This window comes from Botrytis byssoidea (genome assembly GCF_014898295.1).
Source record: "Botrytis byssoidea strain MUCL 94 chromosome Unknown BBYS_028, whole genome shotgun sequence".
Classification (NCBI taxonomy): domain Eukaryota; kingdom Fungi; phylum Ascomycota; class Leotiomycetes; order Helotiales; family Sclerotiniaceae; genus Botrytis; species Botrytis byssoidea.
The window spans coordinates 411056-432475 of record NW_024065869.1 but is presented as its reverse complement, the minus strand read 5'-3'; the positions used below and the strand labels follow the sequence as shown (position 1 = coordinate 432475).

Genomic DNA, 21420 nt, shown 5'->3' with positions numbered 1-21420 from the left:
CAGCTTACATCCTCTCACCGCTACGTATTAGGATCAATATTGCGATTTCATTAGAAAACTGATTTCAAAGTGCTCATCATATGGCGTTCATTGTATTTCGAATCTGACGTTCCCAGTGTTATACAGATATTTTCTGACATGTCTACCCGCGCATCGGTTAATAGCACCCGTTCACATATCACGGAGTTGATCCTTATCGCATGGCCATGGGTTTGTTTTTCTTGATGCCCATTTCTTGTCACTATCATATGCCGTGCGAAATTATACGTGTCTGTCTTTGGGCCAAAAATGAAGACTTTTTGGGACAAACAGTGATGAATGTTGAGAGTTCATAACATTCACCGCAGATCGTATATATCCAACAATATGAAGCTGACTGTACAATTGAATAGTGTATTCACACGCATTGATAACTATGATTATATGTGAGAACACGATACGATAAACAGAAACCAATTTACAATGATTTAGACTTTCATGGAGAATTGAATGGGGACCAAGTGAAGATTCCTTGAAGCTGATGTGTCGCATGGTTATAACAATAAGTTTTGATTGATATCACGCGGGATGTGAGATCTCGCCCTCTAAAATTATATTGTGCGATTTACAGTTGTGCAATCTACAGTTGTGCGATGTACAATTAGTTGTAAGGTGTAAAAATTCCTAATATGCGATCTGTAATAATACGTTACGATCTGTAATCAAAGGCTACAATTTTCATTCAAAAAAGGAAAGAAAAAAGCTGTTACGATTTCAAAACAGTGGATGAGATAGCTGTCAAAGTTCTTACTTAGCTCTATATGGCGTCTTTAATACACCGGTTTCTTAGTGATTGTCTGAGTCAAAATCTTCTCTGCATGAAGTAGTGTCAAAGATCTGCTTTGGATCTGTGATATCTACGCTTATCAATCCGAGCCCCAGTTTTAACTTGGCCGTAGTATCTTTGATGTATGATATGTCTTGGTGATCTCCTGGGTTAAAAGCTTTCTTAATTGGGGGTCAGATCTGACATATTATGACACATGTATGGGAGAGATAAGTCTGTATGATACTTTGTGTTGCTTTTGATTATTATATCTCTACTATTTATAGTTTTTTTGATCTACTCTGCACCTCTCAATGCCCACGCTTGTCAATTCGAAATCCGGTTTCAACTTGGCATGGCCTTACGCAATTTTGACATTATGAGCTCCTGCTATATGCTGATGGGGCGATGCTATGTTTCTGACGCATGTAAAGTGACAGAATACTTACTTTTTAGAAATTTGAGATTGATCATAAAGAACAGTCACTGTCCTCAAATCTTTCGAAGCGCCACCAACAGCGAGAAGCTAATAATATCTAGTATCAATTACTCATAAAGAGTTAACGTCACTTCTTGATCGCAAATATGATAGTATTCGATGGAATGAGCTCCAATATAATTACGATTTCTTTAACTTTATGTCTTCTTTATCATATATTGAAGCAAACCAAGCTTTACTTCACGAGACGCCGATTTCAAAAATCAAACGGTTGTGAACCAGCTCAAGTAGAATACCCTTTGAAAGATCCAATATTTGGTCTCGATTTGGTATTGGATACAATCAAAAATGCCAAAAACCTACGACATCTCGAAGGAACTTGGAGGCGTTATGAACAGCACGGAACAACCTTTACATCCAGACTCATTACGTATCCCACGGTTTTCACAATCGATACAGAGAACGTCAAAACTATTCTTGCAACAAAATTTGATGATTTTCGGCTCTCGTCTATTCGAGTTGATGCAATGAAACCCGTGTTCGGACACGGGATTTTCACAACTGATGGAAAACTGTGGCACAAATCTCGCGCACTCCTTCGGCCTACTTTTGCAAAAGAGAGTATATCTAATCTAGAGGTTGCTGAGCTACATTTCCAACATCTACTAAATCGTATTCCTCGCGAAGGGTCTACTATTGATCTACAAGATCTCTTTTTCAAATTCACCATAGATACAGCTACCCAGTTCTTATTTGGACATTCCGTCAACTCCCAGTCCAACTCAGACCATTCCTCGGGTGGCGTATCCGATGCAGAATTTGTGGAACAGTATACTTATACCCAACACGAAGCATCTCATAATGTACGACTCGGACCACTTGCACGATTTCGATATAACTCTGCAGCTACCAGGGCTCAGAAGACCGTTTTTAAGTATGTCGATCATTACATAGATGTAGCTCTCGATGCGCTTAAGAAGGACCAAAACAAGACGGAAACGAAGGATGACAACTTTGGCCCCTACATTTTTCTTGAAGAGATAGCCAAGTTGACCACAGACCGACAGGTTCTGCGAGACCAGGTTTTGAATACCCTTCTTGCTGGCCGAGATACAACAGCTAGTCTACTTAGTAATCTTTTCTTCATGTTAGCACGTTACTCGGATGTATGGAGAAAGCTACGAGCTGAAGTCATGCAACTTGACGGTCAGTTGCCGACGTATAACGATCTGCGAAATATGAAATATTTACGTCAATGTATTAACGAATGTACGTGTGTCATCCCCACGCCCATCTCCAATTACAAGTCCAAAACCAGATGCTTATCGAATAGCTCTCCGTATGCATCCTGTAGTCCCCGCCAACACTCGCGAAGCGGTCCGCGACACTTGTCTTCCACGTGGTGGGGGAGAAGATGGTCAAGCATCATTATTCGTTAAAGCGGGTACCCAGGTTCTATACAGTGTGTACTCGATGCATCGTCGCAAAGATCTATTCGGTGAAGATGTGGAAACCTTTCGTCCGGAACGCTGGGATCATATACAGCCGAAATGGGTATGTATCTAGATCCGACTACCTTCTCATCTCATTCATACTAATTTAAATAGGAATTTTTACCATTCAATGGAGGGCCAAGAATTTGCTTAGGGCGTAAGTTCCTCGTGTTTCTCCGTGTTAATCCAAGTGTTTCATTGGCGGCTGACTGAAATCCTTGACACAGGACAATTCGCATTAATTGAAGCATCGTTTGTGATTGTAAGAATGTTACAGGAATTTGAAGAGATTGAGCCAAGAGATGACAGGCCATGGCAAGAGGCCTATACCCTGGTTGTCTGTTCGCACAATCGGACACAAGTGTCGTTGACGTGCGCGACATAAATGTCGTTATTGTGTCATTGATAGAAGACAATGTGAGGAGATCTTATGTTTTGGCGTTTATAGACTTTAAAACATGGAACTTTCTGGGGGTAATGAATACCACTTTTTAGATGTTCGTTTCTGATATTCTTTCTCGGAGCTCTTCTCCACAAGTTGAATTGCCGTAGGCAGCTAGTGCACCCATCGAACATTCTCTTTTGAAGTTTGATAGTCGGATGAGTGTAGACTAAATTCATATGTAAGTCATCAGTTATAACATGGCATGGTCAAATACAATTAACATGTCTTCGATATCGACTCGTGTTTGGTGACTCTAATCACTACCTATGTATCGTACACTACCCGAAGTTGAAGCCTCTTATATTAATAAAGCTACCACTAAAGGGTTTTGAACCATGAAATGTCTTGATTACAAGATTGAGCAATGTTTAGTGAGCATTTGAAGGCTTTCATTGTTCAAACTCAAAATTAGTTGTGCCAAAGGCGTTGCTAGGAACAAAAACATTCGAGCTATCAAGCTAAGGCTATGTAGGCTGATGTTGTCCGAACATAAAGCTACTCCCTGGAGTTGAATCGACGCCAGAGATATCTTCAGTTTCAAAAGGACTAGCGCCACCCAATTTTGAGCCGGAGGACAGCTTTCCAAAATTGTAAGGCATGGTTGCACCTGAACTTGAGCTGGAATCCAGCGTGGAGTTGAAGGCACTTGCAGAAAAGGAGGTTGGCGGTGCTAATTGCTTAGGCTGAGTTACCCAAAAAGATGCCAGGAATATTTCTTCTCTCTCTTTTTCCTCTGCAATCGATTTGTGGGTTGGATTATATTTTAAACGTTTTTTGGGGTCCTGATACTTAGGAATGCTTGGCACGACTTTCTCTGGCCAATAATTGGTCACTGGCTGGCTATCTTCATATATATATTTCTCTTCCATATTCTTGCAGAGGAATCTACCAGTGGTACATACATCTAGTAATTGTTTCGCAGTCATGCGCTCATGGGGTGAATACGTGAGACATTGGAGTAACGTTCTTGTGAGAGTTTTCGAATAGATACCCGAGCCTTTTATCGTACGATCATCGAGTAGGTTCCGTCCACATGTTAGCACTAGTTTCCGTAGTGCGACTGTGGGATCACTGTCTGATGATGGAAATCCTACATACGCCATGTCTTGGCCTATTCTGACTTGTTGTTTTGTCATTAGAAAGTATACTATTGCAGCTACGCCAAAGACATTGGCAGGTGTACTATAGAAACGATTCTGCATTTGAGGAAAAAATTGTTCCTTTAAGAGATTAGAGAGTAGTAAAATAGGGGAAATAACTAAGTCAGATTAACATACCGGCGCGCCCCATCCGAGCGTCAAATTATTCGCAACATGTTCAAGCCATCCGGGATCTTGTGGGTTATTAGGGACATGGCTTGCTAAACCAAAGTCTCCCATCTATGAATTGGATTAGCCAACCATGAATTTGAACTTGTGGACTTCTATGATCTAAGTTACCTTAAAGATGCCGACGTCATGAATTTCATCCTTATCTCCAATGAGTACTATGCAATGAAACGATAAACATCATTGAGATTGAACAACAAAAGAGGAGCAACTTACTGTTTGCCGGCTTAATATCCAAGTGGCAGATAGGGATCCAGTCTCGATCATTTTCATCCCCTAAATTCTCACTTCCCCTCTCGAGCATGATGCATGCTCGAGCTAAACACTCAAATATGTTCCAGATCTCTTTCTCTTGAAGTACGGTATCGGACTTTCTATCATTGGTTCAGCAGTGTTTTTCTTAATCAATCCATAGTAACGTTAACCTACTCGATCCGATTTGCGATCCAGTTTTCGACATCACCATTCTCGCAAAATTCAAGATAGATCCTGCTTTGACACCTCTTTTGACGCTTTTGGAAATTCTGCCTCCCAATATCAAACATTCCTCCAATGTTACGTGGTAAAACCTCGCCTTCGTGGTATCCCTGATATATCTTCAGCACATGTGGCGTGTTTCTACCCATGAATAATTGGAGTAACATCGATTCACTCAAAAGATCATTATCTGAACCGTCAGCTTGTTTGACCACAATATATTCAGGCATTGCTTCCGTTCCCTCTTCCGTTCTAATCTTTCGATACAGATCTGCAGAGCCGGCACCTCCTTGCCCGAGATGTCGCACTCCTTCCCATGTTTTCTCAGATCCAGACCATTGTTGCCATGCTTCAGCTAATTTTCTCCATGCTTCTCCTTGTATTTGTTCGCGCTGCGAAGGATTGTAAGAGTCCCAATCAGAAGAGGAGGGTTGCCCAGGAGGTGGTGTGCGTGGTGGCTCTATACTAAATCTGGGAGTATACGATATATTTGGCGTTATATTGGCGCTGCCAGGTTGCTGCATAAGACCAGGAATACGATTTTTGACCGGCAGTCGTCTACTACCAGCAGGATGTCGTGCACTGGGTCCTCTTCTATTGGCCATTGGCGTTTAATATATTAAGAACTAAAGTACTTGATAAAAGTGACGAGCTTTTCTCAGGGATTCATTAGTTCTTCATAAGTAATAAGCTTTTAATTCTGATAGCTCTGATGCAATCGGACAAAGGAAATGCTAGAACGGGATCCGAGGCATTCCCTCCTTTGAGAACTTAAAGAGCCCGTTCTTTGTACTCGTTGTTCAAACGCTGTTCTTTTCATCGGAACAAATCTCAAAGAAAGTCTTCTCTTAAAGCGTAAATAACCAATCTAACGACACTAGTTAATAAAATTGAAAAGGGGCAGGGGAGTTGGAGCAGGGCAAATGATTAGGTGAATTCACTAGCGTTTCCATTTAGCGAAGATAAATTTCGGTTGCGAGGAGTGCATGCCTCCACCATTCATACATATCATTTTGTCATTAGTCACGTATTAATCTCATTATCACATACACTGAAAGTAACTGCATATCGTAAAGTCTTCGTTTTTATCCTGAAAGGAAATTCATATTCTATTGATCAAGGCCGGCGCAACTCAAACAGTCTTGCAACCTATTGAGATACTCCTTGATACTTTTTTTTGTGTTTTATAAAAAGGCAGCGCTTTCTCGACCTACTTCCTGAAACTCACCATGATTTCCCACTCACCTTTTACTTCTTCTTCGAGAACCTCCTCGCCATCTTCTTCATCGCTTCGCTCATCTTTCTCACCGACTTCTTTGGTGTGAAAGGCTCGACTTCACCCTCGACTGAAACTGTGCGTGGCTCCACGATTTCTCGTGGGGTTGGGGATTGACTGACGCTTTGACGGAGCGTCTCTTCGTCATCTCCCTCTTCCCAACTTTCCCTCCTCACCGGAACTTGATAAGATCTATCGAGTTCCGTGGCTTTCTCCTGTTGCTTGAGAACGCGTGTTCCCAAGGACTTCGAGTGAGATTGTGGTGAAGATGGAGATGGTGGAAACTTGAGGTTTGCCACATGAAAATCTTCCAATTTCATGCTTTCAAGTTTCTTCTGATTCCGCTGGGTGGTTCTGACAACACAGCTGAGACAGTCACCTTCGTCTATGTGGATCGGCTCCGAGAAATGAAATTGGCAGTCTTCAGGAGCAATTTTCATGCTCAATGAATGGGGGCAAGCTTCGACGGACCTAGTCAAGCATCCGCAAGAGTAAGTGATGGTCATGTGGCGACACATGTTGAAGAGCTGGGATTGGTTTTTGTGGTGATGAAGTTAGCTTGGGTTGGCTATTGGTTTATAAGTAGGAAGTGAGGACTGGAATGGTTTGAAGAAAGGAATGAAATAGAGGAAGGAAAATGAACCTATTTATATTTGAACCACGTTGTTGTTTAGATATAATTTGGATGCTATAAGTCAACAATTGTCGATTTATTACGCAGTTCATTTCATAAACTGAGGATAGAACCACGAAGAAACAAAATCAGAACAGCTGTGCATCATGGCCTGATCCGTAATTGCTCCAACGGCATTTGAAATATGGTATCATATTCATCCATCCTTTTCAAGTAGAAAATGGCTCATGTCAACCAGCCGCTTTTTTCAGAAATCTTCAATAAGAGCATGTCCAGCAACATAAATGCGTACTAGCGGTTACTTACATTATGAATCCTCACAAAAATGTCTACTTGTCCCTTACAAAGGTTATTGTCTTTGTGCAGAGATCTCAGAACAGTTTAGAAACAAATGAGTTCTTAGAGATATAAAAAGGGCCTCTCTAAAATTCCTTTTATTTTCCCAGCCGGACTTCAATATCAAGCAAGACATAGAACCAACAAGAACTATATCAAACATTGAAACCAAAAAGCAATCAACTTATCTCCACAGAAAATCTTCAAATCAGCAATCGCAATCATGAAGAACTTCATCATCAACTTCATCATTTGCTTCCTCGCAAGTATCGCAATCGCAGACACCCACGACGTCCCACTGGTTGAGGGAGTCAAGCTTCTCGAGTTCTTCCCTTCAGGAGTACCAATCGACCTAAATAAATCCGGAATCGTTTTCAGACAAGTCTGGTCCCCATTGAAATGGAAACTTGTCTTGTTCTGCGAATCGGACAACCTCTCCAACGATATCAATTGCTACTGGAGTGTCCGGTCCACCCTAAGTCCGATCTCGACGCAACCAGCCGTAAAGACTTTGTTTTTGAGCTCGAGAGCGAAGCAAAATCCCGACAAACAGATCTACACCCGATCTATAGATCATCGAAATTTAACGTTAACGAAGTTAATCCACAGATCTTGCCAGCCGACTACGCCGACTACGCTGAGATGATAAAGAAACGTAGCTTCCCTTCGGTCCCTTTCTCAGGGGAAGTCAATTGTGTGCGAGAATACGGACAAGAATCAGTTCTTTGGTGCGAGCGATGAGTTCACCAGTAGAAGGGGAGCTCATGAGTTGATTGAACGAACGCGAGTCGCGTGAGAGAGAGAGAGAGAAAGAGAAGAAGCAAGCTCGGGAGTCATCTCGAGTACAAATTGAAAACTTTCCTTTAATTTTCGCACCTAAGTAACCAAACGCTCTTTGCAGTGAAAGCGCAAAAATCAAATCAAAATACGAAAAGCCTATTATGGCAACAAACTACAAAATTTCCAGGCCCTAAAGTGAATCCATCCATTGAATAGTAAATTTGACTAAGACCGAGAAGAAAATCAATACTTCGATATAGAAAATATAGCGCTTGCAAAAAGCATGCTGATACAACCCTATCCTATCGCTCCACTATCCTTATTTGATGTGCCCCTCAAAATTAGACTGACTTAATAACTCCTTTCTTTGCACCTTCTTTGAGAGCCTATCTCAGTATAACAACAAATAGTGGCTTTGGAGGTACCACTCTGTTATTGTCTTGATTCCCAGCGCAAAAAAACAACTTGTTCTCTGAATAAATGGGCACATCATAAATCACACTACTTGAACGACTTTGTGTCGATGTTTGATACTCGTCTCGAGTTTTTAAAATTTCTGAATATATTCATTATCTAGAATTCATAACAAAATATTCTAGACATACCCACAAAATGTCTAAAAAGCGAGTAAAATCAAAAGTGAAAAGATCATGATAGATATAAAAGGTGAAAGAGGATTTCTCATTTCGAACATAAAATCGTAAACATATAAAACGCCGATAACCCAAGGCTATATACAAAAACACCACACCCCGTCCCATGTAGAATTCTTCATTCCATCTATGATCCAGCATTTTAATTCATCCCTTTAATCCGAACTTTATCATTTACATCTTCAAATCCTTTGGTGCCAAGATAATGTTGTACTCGAGGTCCAACTCTGCCTTGGGGTCACCGTGGCGGGGCTTGAAGTCAACGACGAGATCTGGCTTGACAGCAAAAACAGTATCGGTGATGAGGTATGGGTCGGTGTTTGGGTAGATTTGAGTTGTGACTGGCTTGTAGTTTTCGTTTGAGATCTGCGGGTTCCTGCATTAGCTTACCAATTATATTAAAACACGCGGAGTAACTTACCATCAAGTGAATGTGAGCAGGTCTCATTGGGTGACGATCAAGCAATTTCAAGAGAACACCGGCTGGTCCATCTGTTGGCAGAGAGTAGGCAGTTGGGTGAAGACAGTAGAAGTGATATTGTCCGTTCTCATCGGTTCTGAACTTCCCTCTCAAGTTGTTATCGGTTTGGTTCTCAGGGTCTTGGAAATCGTATTTTCCGTTGGCAGATGCTTGCCAGATGTCAACGACAGCATTTGGAATTGGCTTCTTAGTAACCAAATCGGTAACGGTTCCGTGCATTAAAGTAGTCTTTCCACCTGCAGGTACTGGGTCCTGGATGATGCTACCACCAAGTGGTCTGAATGGGGCGTTGGGGCTCCAGAAAGGACCGAGAATTGAGGAAGATGTAGGGGTCTCGCCAGACTCTGTCATGATATAGTGTGCAATTTCATCGACGACACTAATAACACTGTCAGATGTGAATGTGGGGTAATGGATTTGGCTACTCACGATTCGAGCCCGAGAACATCAGAAATTCTGTGACCTTCATTTCTGGTGGGGGTACTGATTTGTCCGATAGTGTTGACGAAGTTGACACCGGCCAACCATTCATCGATTGTGAGTTCGTTCTCTCTTGCGAAGTCATGGATGTGTTGGATGAGAGAGCCCATCAATTGTCTTGATCGAGGATCAGTCTTGGGACCGATCGACTTGATGACATTGGTGGTGAAAGTTGGATCGAATCTCTCGAATCCCTTGGAAGTACCGGTGGTTTCTTGTTGGTTTGACATGTTGTGGTATTGATTAAAGAAGATGTGGGTGTGTTTGAATGATAGTATCAAGGAGGATGATATGGAATGATGAGTATAAAGAAGATGTTGATGCTGGAAATGAATAACTTACCTCGAGGAAAAAGGCCTACCTATATATGATTATTTCCCCAAGTATCCTCACGATATTCGCCCTAACGATGGGAACGAATCAACAAGCATCTTAGGAGTAGTCCGCAATGCCTACTCCAGAATTGGTGATCGAGTGACCCCTCCAAAGTTCTAGCGATGGTTGAGACGGTAGTTAAGTCGGCTGTTAGTGTCGAAATATTGTGGTTTAGCATTGAAAATAGCACGGCACTGATCTTCGGAAACGCTGCTACAGCTAACACTAAGTCACGGGTTTGACCGGAAGTATCTTTTGCCACATAAATCGTCCCAAATCATTCGACAATGGAAACACGACTACTAGACTGTATGCCAAACCATCTGTCTTGGCTTCATAATTGAATTGATCTAATTCACCCTCCGCAATTACTACGATCAAGTGTCTGTGTGAGTTTGAAAGTTTTGCTAATAGAGTTCTGTTATCCTCTTGGAACTGTCCGGGAAAGTCTTTAACCGCCCAAACCAAAATTCCCGTGCGAAGTCCCCGGATTACGCCCCGCACTCCTATAGCCTAGCTATGGCCCCGCCAACAGCAAACCAGGGGGTTGTATGACGGTAATGCCTCAATAACAAAACAATTTTCATTTCCTCAAGATAATATTACGGTCTGTTCCCGTCATCAGCTCACAATTGAGAGAAGTCGTTACGAGATTCCAATTCTAGATCTCAAAGTTGGTCGGTCGTCTTGCATTGGTTGTAACGTGTATGTTCAGAAATTCGTTTGTCCGCCGACTTCACCCTCTACAACCGAGAAGAATGCTTCATCATTTGATGGTGGGAACTTGGACCCCTCCAGGTGCAATTTTTACCATTGAGTTTGATGATGAAGCATTAACTTTGAAATTGCTCAAGAGAACAGCAATTCCAGAAGATGAGCCAATTTCCTGGATGACATTCGATGTAAGTTGGTATCGCTGTCTGGTGGGAGTCCGACGAGCGCCAGTAGGCTGACCCGATATCTTCATGGATAGCATGCAAAGAAGAACATATATGGAGCTTCGATGAAGAAGTGGTCAAGTCATTCTGTCACAAGCCCTGCAGAAATTCAACATACCACTTCGCATCCTATGTCTCATGACCGTATGTAACTTCCTCGGTCGCTGTATTCTGTGCGAAACCTTCTAATCGCATGTGTAAATAGCATCGGCGTCGAAATCTGATACGAGAACAAGAGCAATTTTCTGTTTAGCATCAAAGAAAGCACCTTATAATGTTTACGGCAATCCATTCTACGAATTCGCTGGACATGGAAATGTTTTCTCTGTCGATGAAAATGGCGCACTGAAGGAGAACATTCAAAACTATGAATATAGTCCCGAATCTGCGATACATGGCATGGTATTTGACGCGGAAGAGAATTATCTATATTCTGCAGATATGTGGGGAAACAAAGTATGGACACATAAAAAAGACAGCCAAACGGGTTTACTTGAATTGGTGGGAAGTGTAGATGCGCCGAAGAAGGGCGATCATCCTCGATGGGTTGAAATACACCCAAACGGAAAGTATCTATATGCTTTGAATGAAGCAGGAAATAATCTGGCAGTTTATGTCATTGATGAGAAAACTCATCTGCCAGTATTCACAAACATTACATATCCTCTGGTACCCCCAGGTACGCGTTCCTCCTTCCTTTCATTTTCTCTGAAAATCTCCCGCTTAGCGACTGACTTTTAATGATAGGGGTTCCGAATCTGAAGTTATATCGATCCGATGTTGTTTTCATATCACATAGCGGCAAATATCTTTTTGCGACGTCACGATCGAACGATTTCAAGGTTACAGGTTACATAGCAGCGTTCAAACTCGGACCAGCTGGGAATATCGAAAGACAGATTTGTCTGAATCCAACGCCAACAAGTGGAGGTCATTCAAATGCAGTCAGTCCTTGTCCTTGGAGTGATGAGTGGTTGGCCTTGACAGACGATCAAGATGGTGGATTTGAGATTTATAGATGGCATGAGGAGTTTTTGTATAGGGTTGCGAGAATTGATATCCCGGAACCTGGTTTTGGTATGAATGCCATTTGGTATGATTGAAGAATATAGAGAACAAAGATAAATGATACTTGTTACATAGTGTACACGACGTAGAGTGTAAATTGTTGAAGTCTAATTTTACCACAAATTTCCACAAGTCAATTGGAATCTACAAATATATTGAACCTCAAGGTTCACTTTATTTAATGCCTTAAAATCTCCAGGGTTAAGGCATGAATTTAATCCCCTCACTTGGAAAATGCCGGAGGAGTTTCCGTGTCAAACACATACCGGATTTCTAACCGCTATTCAACCACCCTCGAGCCCACCCCTCAATAATATGGGGACGATATTTCATGGCGAACAAGCATGGAGGGGCAGATATGGCCATGTGAGACGGTAAAGCCTTCTGCCCCCTTAATCATCTCGGTCCCGTCCACAATGCGAAATTATTCGCAATTCACCTCCAGGAATCCTGTCATCAAGATATCTTTTACTTATCCACACGATTGAATTTCACAATCAAGTCAGTTCATACAGAAGACACGAAACAGTCCCACTACAGCATACTCAATCATGGCACCCATACCCGGTATCCTGTATGTTACAATGCAGCCTCAAGAATCTCTTCCAGATTCTCAATGGCACGACTGGTACAATAATGAACATGGACCTCTCCGATTACGTCTTCCCTTCATCACAAACGGTTTCCGCTACCGCGCAAGCGACTTGTCTGCTGCGAAGCCAGCCTCTACATCTCATCCAGAATGGATGGCCATTTACGATGTCACAGATATGGCAGCCATGAACACCGATACCTATCTTCGACTCCGCGGACCCGAAGTAAAGACTGATAGGGAAAAGGAAACAATGGCACAGATTAAGATAGACAGGAAATTGTATGATTACATTAGTGGCAAGGAAATTGACGGATATAAGAAAGTGGAGGAAGTGGGGTATGATGAGGGGAATTACGTGGTGACTTCTACAGCAGAAGTCAAGGAGGAATTTGATGAAGAATTCAACAAGTGGATGGAAGAAGAGCATTTATCAATGATTGCGAAAATTCCAGGCTGGAGACGTACAAGACGCTTTGTTACAAGCAGTATCTTGGGAGGCAAAGAAGGAAAGGAGTATTTGAATGTCACTGAATTCGCTCCTCAAAACGATGCATTTGGGGAAGCATTCAAAGCTGTTGGTTCGACAGAATGGGCCAAGAAGCTCACATCGACGGCTTTGAATTCCTTTAATTCTAGGCAATACAATTTATACTATACGTTCGGCGCCGCACCCCGAGATATCTCTAACTTTTCAAAATCCTATTCGACGAATTGGACATCGATTGACGGGAAAACAAGCACTGGACCAAATACCATTGCTGAAGGGGGAGCCATCGAGTCCTACATAACAACAAAAGATGGAGTTGATCTTGCATACCGACTTGAAGGATCTTCTGACCCAGCTGCTCCCCTTATCATCCTCAGCAATTCCATCCTCGTAAACTATTCTATCTGGACACCGTTCATCCAAGCATTCCTTGCGTCACCCACTGGCAAAGGTTACCGCATTCTCCGCTACAACTCCCGTGGACGCACATCAAACACCGGCTCTTTACCCGTCACCGTTGATCTTCTCGCTTCCGACATCATCCATATCTTAGATACCCTGCGTGTTCCCAAAGCAGCTTGTCTAATCGGTGTCTCCCTCGGTGGTGTCACCGTTCTCAATACTGCACTCAAATACCCCCACCGTGTTAATGCTTTTATATCCTGCGATACAAATGCCTATGCTCCTCCTTCCAACCCCAAAGCCTGGGATGAGCGCATCGCCATGTCTGCCGCCGAATCTGCCAAATCGTCCAACGATGAACAGATCGTAGGCTCAGAATTGGCGGAGGTTACAACTCGCAGATGGTTCGTAGCAGAAAATTACGAGAATGAAATATTGAAGAAAAGATTCGAGGATGTGAAGAAACAGGTTGAGGAAAATAGTTTTGAGGGATTCCAGAAAGGTGTAAAGGCTCTCTATCAGTATGATATCAGAGAAGAGATGAAGAATCCAGGGGTTGAGAAGGCGTTATTTGTGGTTGGTGGTAGTGATGGTGTTTTACCAAAGACAATGAAAGAGATGGCGGGCAATTATGGAAAGGGCGTTGAGTGTAAGGTTATTGAGGGAGCGGGACATTTACCGATGGTCGAGAAGCCAGAGGAGTTTGCTAATGTTCTATCTACATTTTTGGGTTAGCTTATATATACCTATGTTCAGTTCTTTAAGTAGTTTTAGATGATTCAATATTATCATTACAATTCATCAATATTTCAGCTGTTTCTGGGAACTATGCATTGTTGCTCTGCACCACGTCAGGGAACTTTCCAGTTCACTGCCGTGAAAAGTGAAGTAGAAGGAGCGCATCAGATATCAATTTTGTTCCATTACGTATGTATGTACCTATGTACTTAACTGCTTTGTATCCATCCACTCATACTTCCTAATAACAACCCACCGTCCCACCCTCCATCATGCAGCCACCTCACCAATACGATATGATACTATACACACTTCCATTTGAATACACGGAAAGTTACTCAAAAAGAAAAGAAGAAGAAAGAAAGCACGAGAGCTATATACCAAGATCCCTCCGCGATACCATTCTTGTTCCGTTCTTCATCGCGTATATCTCAAAGGAATTTTTGCCCGACGCGCTGTTCTTCTCACCGCGGATTCTGCAGCTTCTTCGTCGCCATCTTCATTCTCATTCTCGTTTTCATTTTCATCCTCTTCCGCATCTCCCATCTCGATATCTGAGCCCTGACCACGCAACATCTCGTCTTCGGCATCGCTATCTTGTATCATGTTGTCGTTAAGATTGAGATTCTGAGCAGTGTTCATCATCTCATCAGCATCTTCCTCGCCGGGATATGCAGCATTTGACGGTCCCGCAACATCATATTCATGAACCTTGGCCTTTTTACTCGCTTTTCTCGGTCTTCCTTTCTGCCACCCCTTTCTCTTGGCTGCTACTGTTCCCGGTACCGTTCCTTTACCGGTATTTCCACCCAATCTGTTCAACGTGGCTTTGTTCGTCTTAGGCAATTTTCCTTTCCCCTTTCCACTTTTCTTATTCAAGCCGTATAACTCCGCAAAATTGCGACCATAGTCAAAAAGTAATTCCTCCCCGATCAGAATATCTCGAGTCGCCCGGAACGCAATTCTATGTTCTCCATTAACCAATAGAATCCTTGCAGCGCAGTTCATCCCATCGGCTTCTGATCCCGCGTGGTTGATGAATCTGGTTTTATTGCCCATCCGCATAGCATCTATCGTCCATTCTTTATTCAAGGTGAATAGAAAACTCATGAACTTTGCATTGTATTCCACTCCTCTGCGTTCGGCTTCGTTATCAGAAATCAATTCTCCGGTATATTCGCTTAGGAAATCCCCTTTCCTCACAGGTTCTGCAGTAAAAAGTCCAAAGCCAGCCCCTTCAATTGGAGATTTTCCGAGAATCAATTTCTTGTTCACGCCCCGTTGCAAGGCTATATTTTGACAACCATACTGAAAAAGTTCCTTCTTATGACGGCTCTGCGGTCGAATCCGAGGAATCGCTCCGCAGGTATTGCATTGATCGCCGCATTCGCGGTTCATTTGAAAACATATGCATGTGTCAGAAGCGCAAGCAAGACCCGTCGAATGACAAGAACAGCCCGAAAATCGTCGTTCACAGCGATCTGAGCAACCACAGAATTGTTCGCAGAGGATATTCTTAAGAGCGCAATGGCATTTCATTTCCCGACTACAGGGCCCTTCGTGTACGCAGGGAACAGGTTGGGAGCATAGTTCGGGCATGTGCGCCATGGTGCTATCTTGCCAACCCGGTTTGAGGCCACGATTGCGAGGTACGGCTTTGGGATTGTACCACTCTACTCGTTCGCTCGGCTGGTGACTCTTACTTCTGCTCATAGGGGTTTTGTCCTCGAGCTCCAGAATCTTGGAATAAATTTGCCAGCAGGGCTTTTCGAGAATCTCCACAAGAACGCATGGTCTACTGGGTTTGATTATAAGTGCGTCTTTCAACTCATTTTCTTCCTCTTCGGTCCAAGAATAATTTGTCCAATCTTTCCGTCCACTGTAACATTCATCACTACATGCTTCGACAATGTCTTTTTCTGTGTTCCAAAGCTCCGGATGCCAATCCTCATCACCATGGTCTCGGCCGTTATGTTTCCGTAAGACATCTGATAAATGCATGATAGATTTCTCCCACGTATACTCGTAATCAGACTTATTGGAGTATGAATGCTGAGGAGAACCGATCTCGGAGGAATTCTCTTCACTAGGAATTTCCTTATTGATCCTTTGATAATTATATTCACCATGCGTTGTACATGCAGCACCTTGGCATATCAAACAGGTAAATTGAACCGTTGTCTCTAATCGAGCAGATGGTTCGTCAGATCGTCTGTGCAACTCAGAAGTTGATCTCTCAATGTAAGCTTTGAACTGGGATTGAGATAGGACCACAGTCTCCAGATCAATTTTAAAGTATTCAGTCAATACCTCAGCGACCGTAGCCATTCTCTTCAATAAGTGGCCAGATAGAGGGCCACCAAGTGTTTTTAGGACCAATTGTTTCTCTCTGGTAGGATATGGTATTTTCTCAGACTGGTGTCCCAGAAAGTACTGAACGAGCGTGTCCATATCACAATTGTTGTCAAATCCTATATTGTTTAATGCGACAACTACTCGCCTATTTATTTGGGCCATTTGTTCTTTTACTCTTGGGTTATCAGGCCTTTCTGTGTACGCTGTATTCAACTCTTTTTCGAATTTATCCATAGCTTTCTCTTCATTCTGAACAACCAATGGAACATAGCGCAGGATTTCATCGTCTCCTGTTATATGATTTCGTGTGACGTTGATGTGATGAGTGTAGCTCGGCGTTCGCTTTACGTCACCATCTCCCATTATTTGTGGGCATACATAATTTGAAGTTTTCGCTTTCTTGGATGTCTGTTACGGTTAGAAAATATCTCATTACTTGATCTTATTACAACATACTCGTGTGATTAGATTAATAGCTTCATCAAAAGTTTCGTCTTGCGCCGTGAAAGATGAAAAAGGATTCTCGTCATCGTCATGTGAAGGCATATTTGACGCTGCAAGGGGCCGCAATTGTAGTTTCTCCAAATGACGCTCAAGGCTGAATCCCCAATCTTCCATTCCTATCTCCCCTAGTTTTACCAAACGTGCTTTGATTTCCTTTGCGGACAGCTCTCGCGATAGTATTTCAGGTGATGCATCTAGGACTGGGGATTTTCCTCTTGATCTTGGGATAGATGATACCAATTTTCCACGTCTCTCCCCTTCTTGCACTCTGAGAGAAGGTGAATTAGAGCGGGTAGATACAGCCCTCGAAGTTATGTTGCTTGATGTTTGACCTCTTGTCATTCTTTTCTGGAGTATCGATCGAAAATCATCATCACCATCATCAATATCATCATTCACAGCTTCTTCGTCGGTATTTTGAGCGCTCTCTCTTTCGATCTTCTGTTTTTCCCAAGCTGGCCCTCGTCTTGCACCACCATGATTCCCCTTCTTTTGGTAAGGACCCTTTCGGATTTTATGAATATCAGCACCATTCTCCATATCTCTCCCCTTGAATTTAAGGTTGGGCTCAGAAAGTTCATTTGTTGTAAATGAGCTGGGGCTTTTGTCTCGCTTTGCTGTTGATTCAGAAGACCCAGCTGCTCCTCTCGTACGCGGTCCCCACAAGTGCCCTGCAGCCTTCCGTGACTCAAGTTCCTTCTGAGCTGCAAGATCGTTTTGAATTACAAATTCATCATTATCATTTTGATTTTGATTGTCTGACATTCTTGATATGGACCTTCTCGTAGAAAGTGGAGATTCTTTGATCTCAGGAGATCTAGAGTATTGCCTGATCGTCGCTAAAACTCTTTCAGGCACCAGTATAGTAGGAACACTACTTGTAGCAGGGTCATTTCTCAAATAAGAAGTGTCCGAAGGGAGCGGTGCAACAGCATTGCTCAATGGGAGTCTTTCTGTGCTAATTTCCTTGGCAACCTTTGAATCCATCTTCGAAAGATCGGATACTGGCTGCGCATTAGCTTCTGGACTTGACTGCTGGCCCATAACGTGGGAAAGATTGGAAGCAACTGAAGATTTTGTTGCAATTCTAAGACCTTTCGATGTTGCCGCCGTTGATACAGTTGAACTGGGCGTAGAAGTGTTGTTATTTTGATCCAAATCGTGGCCAACTGGACCAACTGATCCTGAGTTGGACTTTCGATGTGAGACTACTGTCTTGCGGGCAGTGCGGCTAGTGTCTTGCCGTGGAGAAGAAACGTTGCCTGCATCCCCTGCTCCATTAGACTTCAAGACCGAATGCGACCTTCTATTTATAAAATCATTGCTACGCTCACCGCCATTCTGCTTTGAAATTGATTCTGATAGGTTTTTATGGAATTCATCATCAGATTCACCGTCCGAACAAAGGCTATATGCCCCCCCATTCTTATACTTTTGTGTCTTGACTGGCATCTTTTCTGTCGATGTTGCTGAACTGCTGGCTGACGATTTGGTTGGCTTCGCCTTCGCTTTTGATGTTAGTGGCGCAGAAGGCTCATCATCAGACGATGAACATAGGTCAATGAAAGACTTGTTACTTTTCTCCTTGGATATCTCTCTGGGGTTCTTCGTAGGGATCTCTTTAGATTTCTCCTGACACTTCTCACTACGATTCCCATTGCGCTTCTTATCTTTATCACTATCGTCTGTGAGATCAATAAGTAGAGACGGAGCTGGATGACCACGAATGCCACCGATGGAGCGCGATGCGCTGCCCCCATTGACTCCCAACATCTTAAATCTAATTTCGTTTCAAAACCCAGTTTTATCGTATATCACGGCGATATGCTACCTCTCGGACAAGCAGGTGTTTAAACTGGATATCCAACGCATGATAGTAAATTGAGGTCTTGTTCGGAACCAATTCCTGCTTGCCTCACGAGTTGACAGAGGGAGGCCAAGAAGACCTGAAGTAACGTGATTTTATGTAAATAATCGGGAAGTGAGTGATCTCATAGTACGATAGTTCGCGAAAAGTGAAAGTATTATGACGTGAGGTATCGGAGGTAGGTTTAATGAACCGAAATCTAGAGTTGAGATCCAGAATTCTACAGATCGGAGGAAGTCTGGAGTTGATTGTGCCAACTACATGGATCCGGAGTACGCGATTTGATACTCTTTTCGCGTCTCGATGCTGCTATCCACTTTTATAGTGACTGGCCCTGGCAAATTTTGAGTCTTGGCGTCCTATTGTCCATGAGTTGCGATATGTTGTGAGACGATGAAGATGTTGTGGAGACAAGTTGTCAAGACATATTTATTTGCATAAAGAAACGGGTTTCTGATTGCTGTTCCGATAAGATGAGAGGATGAGAGAACGAAGAAATCTTGAGGTATTGTTATTGCTTATTGGTGAACGAAAAGGCCTAACATGGTTTATCAGCATATGCACCATATCAGCATATGCACCACTTTTACCTCAATTATTCACATTATATTAATATAAAATAATAATAACACTATAAAATAGAATCAAATTATATACAATTTAAAAATCAATTAATATTGGATTTAATTAACAAATTTGTATATTATATGAAATATTACTATATTTATTACATCATTATATAGCAAATTATCTTTTTATTGAAAAATTACTATTTATATATTCATTATATTATATTTGATTATCTATATTCTTTTACTCTAATATATTATATTTATTTTCTATTGAAAAAGCTTTTCCTTTTTGTATAAAAACCTTTTGAACTTTGTGATATTTATTAAGTATTTTATTCACTTTATAAAGATTATAAATCTTAGTAGTTAAAAATGTATTTGTGTAAGCTAGGAGTTTTATATTTTTAGCTAAAGTTATAACTATCTCAAATATAGGTGTAGAGGAATTATTTAGATATTATATAATATAACTTTTGATTAAAATAAATTGAAAAAAAGTTTTAATAGGATTATGAAATGTTTGAGATTGTTATATTCTAGAATTAATTAAAGTTAATTTATTTGATAAAATCCTTATTCGAATATTCAATTTTGAAAGTATAGTTTCCAAATCAAATGGAATAAGTCTAACTCTATGGAACTTAGTTTTTCTATTTGATATAGATATTGTTTTAGTATATACAATTTTGAAAACTTGAAAAAACTTGATTTTGGTAATATGGGTGATATATGCCTTAATAAAATTCTTAATCTATTGATTATACAAATACTTTAAGAAACTAAAACAATTGATATCAAATGATTAAATTAAATACGAAGAATGAGGTGGTAAATTAAATAATATAATATTATTTTTCTTATAGTATTCCCAAAAAGTTATAGATTAATGATTTTTATGTTTATTAAGCACTAGTATATAATATCCATCTATTTTCTTATTTATAATATACTTATCAAAATGCTTAATTTATTTAAAACTAGTTTTATTATTTGTTCATTCATTGAAAATAGGTTTTATAACCCAATTATATAGTAAACCGCTTTTAATATATCAATTTGAAAGATGATATTTACTTTTAATTAGCAGAAACAAAGGTATATTGTAACCTTCTTTATTTATACAAATAATCACTATAGTCCATTCTCAATTACCAAATTATATAATTTTATTTCTATTATATCGATTGGCTCTAATGATTATTATATATAATAATATTTATTTTATTATAAAGCTAGTTTTATTAAAATTATAGAAATTATAATTGAAAATACTATATTTAGTTCGTATATTTATTATTAATTAAAATTATTTTTTAATAAGCTCTAAATCTTTATAAAAAGCTTTTTGGAAGTTATAAATACAATTAAAACATATCTTTAATCTTATATAATACTTTACAAATCAATAAGCCTAAAGCTTTCCAACTTTTTTATTACCCTTCAATTCCAGAATATTATTCGCTATATCTTCTATATTATTTATTTTAGAATTAAATTCTTTATTATCCATATCAAATATATATTAAATAATAACCTTCTTTTTCAAAATAATCAAATTATAACTTTTTGATCGGAATTCTATATAAAGGATTAAATTATTTATTCTACAAATAAATATTATATATAATATATTATATAGTTTAGCAGTTTTTCGAATACTCAGTCTTTTGTTTCTTTAAATAGCTCCAATAACTAAAAGTATTTATGTTTCTTTATTATTCGATTGTATAATAAATTGTTGATAAATCGCGTATTGAAATGGAAAGATAATAATTGAGGTAAAAGTGGTGCACATGCTGATATGGTGCACATGCTGATAAACCACGTTATGTTGTGTGATGTTGCACCAACAATTTTAATTATTACATAAGCAATAGCAGAATTCAACGGCC

The 21420-nt window shown here is 40.7% G+C and overlaps 8 protein-coding genes across 8 annotated transcripts; 4 read left to right on the top strand and 4 right to left on the bottom strand.

The window, feature by feature from the left end:
• Nucleotides 1-1390: 1390 nt before the first annotated feature.
• On the top strand, nt 1391-3122 carry EAE97_010562 (uncharacterized protein; the record flags this gene model as incomplete). The annotated part of the gene is made up of 4 exons (XM_038881077.1): nt 1391-2513; nt 2578-2798; nt 2852-2894; nt 2965-3122. 4 exons carry the CDS (start codon nt 1391-1393, stop codon nt 3120-3122), a joined length of 1545 nt encoding a protein of 514 aa, XP_038728195.1.
• Nucleotides 3123-3646: 524 nt separating this feature from the next.
• On the bottom strand, nt 3647-5592 carry EAE97_010561 (uncharacterized protein; the record flags this gene model as incomplete). Its single annotated transcript, XM_038881076.1, has 5 exons — nt 3647-4402; nt 4460-4561; nt 4622-4668; nt 4727-4884; nt 4940-5592. The coding sequence occupies 5 exons, from the start codon at nt 5590-5592 to the stop codon at nt 3647-3649; spliced, it is 1716 nt and encodes a 571-aa protein (XP_038728194.1).
• Nucleotides 5593-6235: 643 nt separating this feature from the next.
• On the bottom strand, nt 6236-6781 carry EAE97_010560 (uncharacterized protein; the record flags this gene model as incomplete). Its single annotated transcript, XM_038881075.1, has 1 exon — nt 6236-6781. The coding sequence occupies one exon, from the start codon at nt 6779-6781 to the stop codon at nt 6236-6238; it is 546 nt and encodes a 181-aa protein (XP_038728193.1).
• Nucleotides 6782-7456: 675 nt separating this feature from the next.
• Nucleotides 7457-7879, top strand: EAE97_010559 (uncharacterized protein; the record flags this gene model as incomplete). Its single annotated transcript, XM_038881074.1, has 1 exon — nt 7457-7879. One exon carries the CDS (start codon nt 7457-7459, stop codon nt 7877-7879), a length of 423 nt encoding a protein of 140 aa, XP_038728192.1.
• A 961-nt stretch (nt 7880-8840) lies between these two features.
• EAE97_010558 (uncharacterized protein) lies at nt 8841-9857 on the bottom strand (the record flags this gene model as incomplete). Its single annotated transcript, XM_038881073.1, has 3 exons — nt 8841-9032; nt 9088-9526; nt 9577-9857. 3 exons carry the CDS (start codon nt 9855-9857, stop codon nt 8841-8843), a joined length of 912 nt encoding a protein of 303 aa, XP_038728191.1.
• A 903-nt stretch (nt 9858-10760) lies between these two features.
• On the top strand, nt 10761-12043 carry EAE97_010557 (uncharacterized protein; the record flags this gene model as incomplete). Its single annotated transcript, XM_038881072.1, has 4 exons — nt 10761-10904; nt 10976-11084; nt 11146-11619; nt 11688-12043. 4 exons carry the CDS (start codon nt 10761-10763, stop codon nt 12041-12043), a joined length of 1083 nt encoding a protein of 360 aa, XP_038728190.1.
• A 516-nt stretch (nt 12044-12559) lies between these two features.
• Nucleotides 12560-14227, top strand: EAE97_010556 (uncharacterized protein; the record flags this gene model as incomplete). Its single annotated transcript, XM_038881071.1, has 1 exon — nt 12560-14227. The coding sequence occupies one exon, from the start codon at nt 12560-12562 to the stop codon at nt 14225-14227; it is 1668 nt and encodes a 555-aa protein (XP_038728189.1).
• A 266-nt stretch (nt 14228-14493) lies between these two features.
• Nucleotides 14494-18862, bottom strand: EAE97_010555 (uncharacterized protein; the record flags this gene model as incomplete). Its single annotated transcript, XM_038881070.1, has 2 exons — nt 14494-16993; nt 17042-18862. 2 exons carry the CDS (start codon nt 18860-18862, stop codon nt 14648-14650), a joined length of 4167 nt encoding a protein of 1388 aa, XP_038728188.1. The 3' UTR covers nt 14494-14647.
• Nucleotides 18863-21420: the final 2558 nt, after the last annotated feature.